Here is a 12,103-nt window from a genome sequence, read left to right on the forward strand (position 1 = left end):
ATACTTTCACAGGCCTTATAAGCCTCTTACATTTGCCTTCTGAGACCCTTAATATTTATTGGGATCTTAAAAATAAAGAACTTTAAATTATTAGCTTTAGCTAGAATTATAGTTGTGACAGAAGGAGCAGCACACCTTGGGTCAAGGCTAGATATACTTAAGTGATTTAACATTCATTACTGTTGAGACTGATTCTTGCTATTTATATAGATACATACATATATACATTATATATATATATATACACATGCATATTCTCACAAAAGATATATGTGTATATATGCAGATATATACACATATATGCATGTACATATATCTGTATATTTAATTAAGAGAATTCCCTAAAAGTAACTCAAGACACAGGGTTATAAAGAAAGTTATTATTTATTTATTATGTTTTTTAAGATCCTAACAGTCACTGAGAAGGTTATTTGCTGTGGATAAGGAAATCATACTGTGACTGAAACATGAAAAACAGCCATCTCCTTTAATGACCCACTCACGCGATCTTGAAAGTAAGAATTCCTTGGCTCAGGTTCAGAGAATTACAGGTAGAATAATAAAGGGGCAGACAGATCTGATGATTGTTCATGGGCCATGGCATAATGATTCAACATTAGAATTTTAGATGAACTTTAGAAGATGCGCCTACACGTCACAGAGTCCCAGATCAACATTTTCATGCAGGTTACATTGGCATCAATAAGACCAAATGGCAAGATCTGTAACCTTTGAGTTACTCTTACCACTTAAGGCAAGGCATATAAAGAAGTGGTTTCCAAAGTCAGATGAAAAGCCTTGTAGGGACACGAGTAAAAAGTAATAAGAAGATAGAGCACATGATGTCCTTGTGTCTTGTACCCACTGGGATAGTAAAAGTTTATTAACAGGGTTGAGCTTGTGCTAGAGATTCCAACGGAGGAATACCTTTGAGACTTTCCTCCCTGAAAGGTTAAATGTCAGTGCCTATATTCCAGTTGCTCGCAGAATTTAGGGAGTAAATCTGTTAAACATGGAATAGTTTCAAAAAGAATCAGTTTCCCCAGTCACAAGGTGTCTGTCACTAGCCTTGTATAAGGTCTACTCCTTTTCCAGTCGTAGCTCTAAAGGACAACTGGAGCCAGGGATTTAAAAAGTTTGGGGAGTAGTCCAAGGGCTCACAGTGCTGTGAGGGTAAGAAAGTTCAGTGATTTGGAATTTGGCATCAGACACTGGTAGGTGGCAAACCTATATATCATAATTGATTTGTGATTGAACTACAGAGCCCAGCAACTCTATGTGGGGCTTCTCCTAATAAGACTCTTGGCACTTTGATGTGCTTCTCAGTGGCTTACAAAGAAACCAGGAGGGGAACAAGACAGCATTATGTCCTTCATTGCCCAAGTTGAAGTGCTTGGACACACAGAGCTGGACTGTCTTGTGTGGCAAATGGCTGGCAAAGCTGGAGGTAAGATCCCCATGTGTTCTCACCAAGAGTGGATGTTCAACACTCACTACAAACACACCAGCAGTCTCACACCTCTAAGCTTCTTAGTTGGGAGCATTGCTTAGATTCCTGGGCATTTAATTAGGAATCCAACAGGCATCACACAGGGGCATCTTGTTTGCCGGTTCCTTCTCAGCCTCCCCTAATCCAATAACTATCTGAATATTGTCAAGTCAGGAAGTGTTGGCTAAGTAGAGGCATGACATGTATCAGTGCTGGAATTTTAGCTTCAGAACTTTTATAGAGCTCAGAAAATTGAGATGGCAGGACAGAGAAAAAGGAAAGTCCTTTGGCAATTGGAGGGCAGTCCAAATGTACTGACCTCCTGGAGATTCTATTATCCTGTATCCAAAGTCTTGGAATGTGGTGGTAGGTAAGGATGGGGGATGGTAGGAAGCGGGACACACATTCCTTAGTTCTCTAAGTGCCCTTTCCTCCGTCTAGCTCCTCTCCCCAGCAGTGTTCCTGCTGCCTGAACTGAGAGAAATGAGAGGGGAATCGGTGCCAGCAGCCCAGGAGGGCTTTTTCAAGAGTGATTAGAGTGCCTTTTAAAAATTTAAAACCTTTAGTATCACCCCTTTGTTCTTGCCTCTCTCTCCACTTAAAAAAAAAAAGGCTCAATACTTGTTACTATTGCAGTAAAGTGTTACTGATAGTCTTTGTTCTGTCTGCATTCTAGGTTCGAAATCTTACATACATGGTGACTCGCAGGGAAAAGATAAAACGATCTGTGTGCAAGGTCCAAGAGCAGATATTCAATCTTTACACTAAGCTTTTGGAACAAGAAAGAGTTTCAGGTATGTATGAAAGCCCTTATCAGTCCAGAAGTCTGGACAATAGTAAATGTCCCTTTCATTGGGTTTGCTCTAGCCTATGGTAAGAATCTGAAGAACTAGGACTTTGTGTATTTAAGGTAATGTGAGGGTGACCAAACTTGATAGAAAATTGACAAAATTTAAAAATTGTAATCTTTGGGGTCTTAATCTTCACTGGATGGAGTTAATATAATTTTTTTGTGTTCTTACCCAGATTTCAGGGGGACACAAAAATTCTATCTTTATTTCAACATAATTCGGTTCCTTTGTAATCCTATGTGTTTTATGTATTTGAAACCATTGTGAGAAGGGGTCCGTAGATTTCACTAGACTGTCAAAGGGATCCCTGACATGAAAAGAGTTAAGAACCCCTATTTTATTTCTCTTCTTTTGTTCATTCTGCTTATAACAAGTTAGGGGTAATTTTACATATGCATTTATTTGAATGATTCCCACCAGTTCTCTGTTACGTGGCTCAACTGGGTAGACCTGGGCTATAACACATGGCCATGTTATCGACACATTTTAAAACTGAAGGCTAGGGGCAGCTAGGTGGCACAGTGGATAGAGCACCGACCCTGGATTCAGGAGGACCTGAGTTCAAATGTGACCTCAGACACTTGACACTTACTAGCTGTGTGACCCTGGGCAAGTCACTTAACCCCCATTGCCCAGTCCTCCCCCCCAAAAAAAAACCCCCAAAACCCCAAAAAACAAAATCTAAACCCTGAAGGCTAAACTGTGACTAATGCCAACATTGAGTGAGTATAGCAAAATTCGACTAATGGTAATTTAAGTATTTCTCTTCTACCCTATTCCCCTGGGGGAAAAGAGACGGTTTATTAATTGGGCTAATAGTGTTATCATCTATACCCTCAAAGTACTGGCATTCAGTAGCATTAATTTAATAGCAAATTTTAACTTTTCTTCCCAAGAATTAACACTTTGTAGAATTTCTGGTTAGTGTTAATGTTAACAAAGTGTGCACTTTAGCTGTAAAACTTACAATGACATTTCTTTAACTAGGGTAGCTTATATTAAAAGGGGTCTGTATTGCTGTATAACCTTATGATCCAGTTCAACAAACATTGGACCATTGCTGTATACAGTGTATTGTGACAGGTTCTGTGGGAAAGGTATGTTCAGATAAGATATTGTCCTTGCCTTCTAGTAGGTGATAAGACAGAGATAATTGTAATACATAATATTTCATGATGATCACTTTAGAGAGTTGGAAAACAAAGTGACGTCTCATGCAAGAAGACTGGTAATGATGGGAAGAAGAGGGTGGGGGAGTTGTAAGGTATTTGAATTCAGCTTTAAAGCATGAGTAGGAATTAGCATGTAAAAAAGGGAGAGGGAATATTTCAGGCATAGGGAATAGCATGAACAAAATCATAGAGGCAGGAAAACTCAAAAGGCCTTGAACAGTAAGCAAAGATATTTGAACTTTGGTGACTTGGCAGTAAAGAGCCACTAAAGATTTCTGAAAAAAAAAAAAGTGTCATGATCAGATCTATGCCCAAGGAAGATTATCTTAGGGGTATATCCCTTCTACATCATGGGGGCCAGACATGCAACATCCCTTCGATCTGAAAAATCTGTATAAAGTGTTTTGGCTCTCCCTTCGTACTAGAAGAAGTCTGAATTTTTTCATTTTCTTTTATGGGATGGTTACAGTACCTTATTGTAAAATTTGGGAGCAAGAGTCAGGAGGAGGCAGGAAGGAAAGGGATGAGCCTGAGTATGGATATATCTTGTGACCAGAGGAAAGGAGAAGAGATGGGTAATGTTAGTGAAGAGTTTTAAGAGGAGGAGAGTCTTTAGTGAAATTATAGCAGATGAAGGATGAGAATTCACAGATTGGGAATGGTTTGGCTTATTAAGGGGACAAAAGATCCTAGGATAATAGCAAATGCAACATTGGGTTCAGTGTTGGGTGTGGAGGTAAGTAAGGCTAGAGTTGGGAGAGATGCCCTGGGAGAAGAGAGATGAGACAAGGGTGCTAGAAGTCACTGTTAGAACAAAGACTAGGTTTGTTGTGAATTAGAAACCATCAAGTGCACAGATTGGACACTGTGGTCAAAGTGGACAAAGTGGAATTCCAAAGTTCTGGATCTTTGAGGTAGTATAGTCTTCAAATAAGTTGGGGTCTAAAGTATCCTCATGCTAGTAGTATGGAGAGGTTGTTGGAATTAAAAAGGTAAAGGAATTATGTGGTCAGGTTCTTAGAGGAGTTGTTAACAGGAAGACTGAAATCCATTGAATGTTGACAGGGAAAGGATAGAGAGGAAGACTACAAAGTAGGAATTAAAGACACAAAACACTGAATGTTGGTAGGTAATAGCAACCAGGATGGGGAATGGGATCATAACAGGAATTATATATAATTCAAGAGTATCAAATGTTGGTTATTGGTAGAAGAATGACATTGGAGTACCATTAGAGAGCAAGAAATCTGCCAATCCCTTTTCTTGGCTGTGAGTTGGGAAAAAGATGCAAGGCCTCAGGTGGAATAAGTTGCAAGGGATGTGGTATTCCCAGGATAGTCAGGTTTTGGTTGAAGCTAAAAGGAATATGGGTTGGAAATCTAAGGTAGTTTGTTGATAATAAAGCAAAAGTTTCCAAAGGTAGAGTAGGTTTTATTGAAATAATATAATTTTATTTTACATTTCACTCTTTTATGCGTATGTAAATAACCTACACATAAGAGTATAATTTAGAGAAAACTGCTTTTACTCCAGCAGATGTTTAGCTGCTGCTGCTTGGTATCATTAATACCAGTTGTACCTCAGCATTTGTATTTGTAGAGGGCTTTTTGTCACTACTGCTAAGTTGTTAAAGAATGAGTGATTGCCTATAAAAAACACTTGTAAAATACGTTTTCATCTGATTTCACTGAAGAATCATTTTTCATGGCTATTGTAGGCAACTTTTCACATTTCATAGCTTGGGTTATTAACAGGGCAAGGGAGGCTTATAAGTGGGTTAGCACATGTTTTCAAACAGTCTAGTAATGTAGTTGTCTATATTCAGGAGTGCTTCAATATATTATGTATCGAAGAAGAGGAAAACAAATGTCTACTTTACTCTGAAGTAGAAATTCATGCTGGTTATGTTTGAAAAATGGGTTACCTCTACCTCTAGGATACCACAGAGAGTGAAGTGCAAATGCTTCTGGGGACTTTTTTTTTTCCATTTTACTTTCATATCTTCAGTCTTTTATGTTTTTTCTTGCTAACACCTAAATATATGTAATCAAAGGAAGACAAAAGATGTGCCCAGGCTTACGAGGAAATAAAGAACCAGAACTTCTCAGTGCAGAGATTCTTAACCTTTTTGTGTGTGATGGATCCCTTTGACAATTTTGCAAAGCCTGCAGAACTCTTCTTCTTCTTTCTTCTTCTTCTTTTTTTTACAGAACTCTTCTTAAAATGTTTTAAAATTGTGGGGGCAGCTGGGTGGTGCAGTGGATAAAGCACTGGCCCTGGATTCAGGAGGACCTGAGTTCAAATCTGGCCCCAGACACTTGACACTTACTAGTTGTGTGACCTTGGGCAAGTCACTTAACTGTCATTGCCCCACCCCCCAAAATTTTAAAAATGTCTTAAAATTCATATAGAATCCCAAAGAAAATCAATTAAACTGAAACACAGAGATCAAAAAAAATTTTTAAAAGGTTTAAAAAAACCCTCATATCTTAGTGGAAAAAACCCAAAGCAGATGTTCAGGGACTCCGGCTTCACTCAGGGAGCCTGATGAAAGCTTGAACTGTTTTGAGGATAGGCAGAATCAGTCTGTTGAATGGGAGAGGAAATTTAGTTGGCATCAACCTTCAAAGTAAACAAAAGTTTAATTAACAAAGTTAGTAGATCAAGAGGCTGTATAACATAGTACCTAGAACGAGCCAGCTAATCAGGAACACTTGCATTCTGTGTTACCCTGATCAAGTCACTGGATGTCTTCATATCCTAGACAACCCCTGAAGACTAGAGCAGGTGTCGATTTGCATTGCATTATTAGAGGGCATTTCCTAAGGAGCAGTTTGTTGTACCAGTGAAATCAAAGATTCCCCCCAACCTAGATCATTACTTTTTCTAAATGAGAGGGTAGGTAGAACATCTAATTTAAGAAGATAACATTTTTTTCTCTTACCTTTCAGAATCCTTTTCCTAGATGGTTGAGTTAAGGAAACACAATATTTGGCAGAGTTCAATTCATTGGTTGTAGAGTAATAATTTACTTATCATTAAGATTTGATCTTGGGAGAAAATGGACATTTCCAAAACGAGAAGCTCTTACAAAACACTGTCAGTTTGGTGGTCATAACTACAGAATCAGACAGTCTGCTAATCTTGAACAAACTAGCTTCTCCACTGAGTAAGGCAGTATTTACAACATAGATGTCTGTGTCTAAAGACACTGAGAATTACAGGTAAATATTGGATATGGAGATGAGCTACTCAGAGTGCAGCATGTCAAAAAGAATGTAGATAGCAGATGCTTAATGCCAATGGCAGTATCACCAGAAGGACAGACATTATCAGAAGTGTCTTAGCCTTCTGATGGGGGTACAGAAGGATGCATGGGGGGCAGTCGAACATTATTGACTCTATTGAAGACTCTGTGATTAGTTCTGTTCTGCTCTGTACTGCTTGCCCCCCTTTCCTATTTGTTCACATGCCATAGAAGAATGGGTGCATGAAAATAGTTTTGTGTCAGAGCCCACAAGGTTGATGCAAAGCTGAATCCTCTGATCGTGGCATTTAGGATTGAATGCATCTTCAAAGTCTATTGTGAAGATTGACTATGAATGTTTAAAAAGACACTCCTCAACCTTGCAAAATCAAGTTAAATTACCGTTATGTGTGATGGACAAAATGAAGGTGTTTATCCCTCAAGAAGGTAGTGGTTTCATGCAGGCTTGTCTGAATTGCAGCTATTATAGAAATGTGGTAGAGCGATGCTTTTATGCAAATTGAACTTGAGGAGCTTCTGAAGGTAGGTCCACTTCACTCTTTTGCTATTAAAATGCATTTTCTTAACTTGAAAAAATAGTTGGTTGCTTTTTGTCTGCTTGACAAAAGTGGGTAGAAGAGGCATTTGTTGCTAAGTCTGGGATTTCATTCTTTTGAACTGCCTTCTGATTTGATCTTTTGTGTGGTTTCTTGGTTTTAGGTGTGCCTTCTTCCTCTTGCTCCTCCTCCTCATTGGAAAATATGCTTTTATTTAATAGTCCTTCAGTGGGTCCTGGTGCACCCAAGATAGAGGACCTAAAGTGGCATTCTGCTTTCTTCAGGAAGCAAATGGGCACCTCTTTGGCCCACTCCCTGAAAAAATCTCATAAGCGGGAGCAGCTGCCAAGTGACCCTGAGGGTGAAGGCAAATCCTTGCTAAAGGAGTCAGACCTCTCAAGTAGAAGGGAAGGGATGGATATTCCAGAGACTTTTTTGGATTTTGAAAAGACCTTTGCAGAAGCACATGTTATATCAGCACAACAGAAGAATGGTGTGGTACTGTCAGACCACCAGAAGAGAAGAGACAATCGTTCTCAGTGTGATTTCATCAAGGGAGACCTAAAACACTCAAAACAGAATCACAAGCCTCTGAGACCCACTGACCTGTCTCAGAGGCAATCAGAAAACAAAAGGGCTGCGAATCCCACTGGGATGGGGCAGTCAGCACCGGGCACAAGGAAAGATTTAGTGCCTAAATGCAATGGGTCTCTGGTCAAAATAAACTGTAACCGGACCACAGTCAAAGTGCCTACCACACCTGCTAGCCCAGTGAAGAACTGGGGGGGATTCCGAATTCCAAAGAAGGGAGAGAAGCAGCAGCAGGGAGAGGATGCAGAAGATGCCTGCCGCCAGCACTCCAACTACTCCTACTTGGGTATGGGCAGAGCTTCACCCAAGGAAAGGGCAAAAAGCAAACTAAAGATAGACAGTGAGAATGATGGGTACATCCCTGATGTGGAGATGAGCGACTCAGAGAGTGAGGCATCTGAAAAGAAATGTAGACAGCCGAGGCTTAGCGCCAATGGCACTATCACCAGGAGGACGGACATTATCAGGAGAAGTATCTTAGCTTCCTGATGGGGCAACAGCAGGAGGATACACAGGGGGACAACAGGGTCGGTAGAGTCACCACCACCTGCTGACACCCAAAGGGTTGTTGGTTTGTGTGGGAGAGGGGAGTTCTCACTGGATCAACAAGCTGATGTCCAGTTATTCCTGAGCTGTATAAACATGTTTACTTGCACTTGGGACAACAGGTTTGGTTTTTTTTTTCCCTTCAAAGTCATTTATAACTCATTGTTGTAAGAAGTTTAAATGTTCTTTATTTCCAACTCTGTTGAGGAAACACAAGAGTAGGTTTCATCTGAGACACTGCTACAGATGGAACCTTGAGTCAAACACTAAAACAAGAATGAAATACTTTAGAAAAGGGCAAAGTTTTCAGTGTTCCCAGTTAGCAAATAGGCACTGGCAAAGTGTGATTGCCCTCCCCGTTTTGCCCAAAGCACAAACTCTTGATTTCCTATGTGTACAAAATCAAAACATAGCCCTTGAAAAACTGTCATGCACCACATAGTAACCCATTAAGCTACTTTTCTTGGATTATGGTAGCTCTTGAAGTCATATTTATAGTTTGGCCTACAAGCCTCTTGGTCACGTTATAGGACCCAACAGCTCTGAACCTTCTGTAACTCTAGGGGAGTTTATGGATAACTATAACTGGGTGGGGAAGAATGTATTTGAACATAGGCTGTCACTGGAGGAATCTGAAGGAGCAGGGCAGAATTGCTGTCACATGGTGATGGAAAAGAGCATTGCTGCCTTCAGCCTTTGATTGGGTTATGGATTGAAAATTCTGAGACTATCCTGATTTGGAGAATAAATCCACGAGGATAGTTTTATAGTGTTAGGGTACTTGGGGTCCAAGTTTTTTTCATTGTCCTCCTGACATTCCACCTTCCCCACGATTATTTCCCCAAGCTAGGTTGGAAGTCACATGGAAGTCTAGCTTCCTGCAGGACTGTACTGAAAATCTGGCAGGAGTGGTGAACTCTAAAAGGCCTGGCAGTCAGGTTTGCACTAATGATATGTGTTGGGGAATCCAGGCTTCCAACACTAAAGGATTCCTTTGAAAATAATAATAAAGGACCTAGCTCAATAGGTTAAATATACATATCTATATTTTTGAAAACAAAAAAAAAATAAAAAGGCAATAAGTTGCAGTTAGCTCTTCATTCAGACCTATGCAGGAAAGACTGCATCCTATCCTGGAATAGATTTTGTAGCTGACAAGAGCTGATACTAATTCATAAGTTGGACTTTGTAATTGCAAATGGCAATAACTAGTAAGTAAATTATCAGCAATAATAATAAATTTAGCATTTCATTTGAGTAATGTTTTCTTTTTGCACTCAGTACAGTGCATATGTAACAAGACAGTGGGTAGTGTTAGGGTCATGTAAATTTTCTTTGGAATTCAATGTACTTGTAAGTCAAATTCGGAGAAGGAAAGTTTAAATAGCAACAAGGCTTAGAAATGATGGGTACTTGGAACAATCCTGCTCTTCCCTCCCACCCCCAATCCCAGCCACTCACCCCACGACTACTCCTAAGTATATCAATCTCAGTATTCACATTTCTAATTCATATACACATCTGCCTCCATTGGGCAGGATGCAAAACTCTGATATTTTAAATGAATGATGATTGAATTCTGCAGTTAACTTCTAAGTCTTCCAGATGGTTGTCAACAAAAAAGGCATATTGAATTACATCTTGCTATGCAAGTTATCAAATGCATCCCCATTGTGTTACATTTTCATACTGTCTTAACTTTCCAAGTGTATTTTAATAGATAATTGGGGAAGGGGAGCAGGATGACTTAAATTTAGTTTGACTTGAATTGTTCTTGAAATGCAGGGGGTTAGGGTGGGGGTGGGAGAAGCTTCCTTTTGACAAACATGTATTGATAAGCATGTTGTTGCAGATATCAAAGGATTTTGGTGAATTGGAATTTTCTATTCACTCTTAGGGTGACTTAAAGCAGGTTGTTTTCTTTTGCATATGAACATAAACCCTTTCCTGGAAAAAGGAGAAGGAAGATTCTATAGTTGACTTAACTTTTGACTACAGCAACATCTCTGGGTGAAGGCTGAATATATAGAGGGATAATTTGAAAAGCCATAGAAAGAAAACCTAAATTTGATGCTAGTAATGACCTCTCACCATTTTAAGAGGTACCAGATTCATTTGCACTATTATGAATGCTAGTTTTGTGCAGAAATATGCCTTATCTGTTTTATTCCCCATATTTAGGTTGCAAAGCTTTCAAATGTTCCCAAGTTATGCTTAACCAAAAAACTTAAAAAACAAAAAAAACAAAAAAACAAAAAAAAAAAGGAAAAAAAGGAAAGAAAAAGAAAAACCAGAAAAAGCTACCCCATGCTTTAAAAAAAAAAATTCCTGCCCCAAACTGCAAAATGGTATAGAGCACGATTTTATAGCAGTATGATAAGCTGTGCAAGTTAGTTTCATGCCATGCCTGGTACTCTGTGTAGGAAGAATTCCCAAGCATAGCATTGACTAACCCAAATCACCCTTCATGCATTCTGTTGGTATAGAACCATTTAATGATGCCCTATCCTTCCCTTCAGCTTTTCCTTTCTTCGTGCATACTGACCAAGAAATATCTTTCATTATGATCAGTGTATTACGTCAAAATGTAGGCTAGTTAAACTTTTGTAAAGTTGCCTGGAATGTCATTTGTTAGGTTATAAACAAACAAAAATCTAAATGAAGGGTTATATATGTCATGTACAAAACTTATTTTAAAATGGACAAATCTGTCATTACATTTGTAACCTTGTACAGAAAATTTTTCACTATGTGCCTAGCTTGGTGTCCATTCAGCTAAAATTTACAAAAAAAAAAAGGTGCATGAAGAGAAAAATCAGAAATTAAAGTATATGTAGAGATTACTATTTTATATTACATGGCCCAATCCTGTATTTATTTCTCTTCCCCATCCCCACCTTCCCTTTTGGAAGTATTTATAAAACTAGTTGAAGACAGCTGTATTTTTTTTTTGTTGTTGTTGTTGTTGAAATATTTAGTAGAATTGTGCCTTTTTGTCTGTATGTGAATAAAAGCTGTACATTTTGCAATACATTTAAAATGTTCCACTTGGAAATTTGCCTTTGTTGTATTTTGATGGGAGTTTATTGCTTAGCAACCTTGAATCAGTATTACTTTGTCTGTGGCCTTTTCTAATTTGCAGAGATGACTATCTCCCAAGTAAGATGGTAAGATGAGGAAACAAATGCTTACAATATTGCAGGGACCTTATTAGTGTAGTTCGGTAACATCTTCCATAGCCTTAATTTCTGGCTCATGTCTCAGAGCAAGAGCAAATTTACCTTGTATCCTTTTCACCTGGAGTTTATGTTGCCAAGTTTCTGAGTTAAAACAGGTTTTCTCAGCACAACAAACTAAAATCTGAAAATAATTTTGCTGGATTCTGACACAATGAACATCAAGGAGGTTCTTGCTATTGATTTGGACTTTAGTTGAATCAGTGACCTTCCTCTGATGAAGATACTTTTTGAAAGATGTGAAGCTAATCCCTGGAAGAACTAGGACTAGATTCATATCTTATAGCTCTTAGGCCAGGGACTTCTACTCACCCATAGTGCTTATATGTCCACAGCACATGAGAGCGATCTGCAGTTAAAACACCCATTCTCCATTTCTTACTTTGTTGTGGGAGCAGAACCCCAACCCGTATA

General features: G+C 38.9%; 1 protein-coding gene across 11 annotated transcripts in view; it reads left to right on the forward strand.

The window, feature by feature from the left end:
- JADE1 (jade family PHD finger 1) overlaps nt 1–11,931 on the forward strand; it is a 90,710-nt gene extending 78,779 nt beyond the window's left edge. For 9 of the 11 annotated variants that reach the window (XM_043970475.1, XM_043970472.1, XM_043970471.1 and 6 more), the window contains 2 exons: nt 2,166–2,283; nt 7,480–11,930. In XM_043970475.1, coding sequence (XP_043826410.1) covers nt 2,166–2,283; nt 7,480–8,396 — 1,035 coding nt within the window. In that variant the 3' untranslated portion in view covers nt 8,397–11,930. Of the gene's footprint in view, nt 1–2,165; nt 2,284–7,479 lie in introns of all 11 variants that reach the window. The other 2 variants (XM_043970470.1, XM_043970480.1) reach the window with 1 other exon arrangement.
- Nucleotides 11,932–12,103: the final 172 nt, after the last annotated feature.

Source organism: Dromiciops gliroides, chromosome 6, assembly GCF_019393635.1.
Source record: "Dromiciops gliroides isolate mDroGli1 chromosome 6, mDroGli1.pri, whole genome shotgun sequence".
Taxonomy (NCBI): Eukaryota; Metazoa; Chordata; class Mammalia; order Microbiotheria; family Microbiotheriidae; genus Dromiciops; species Dromiciops gliroides.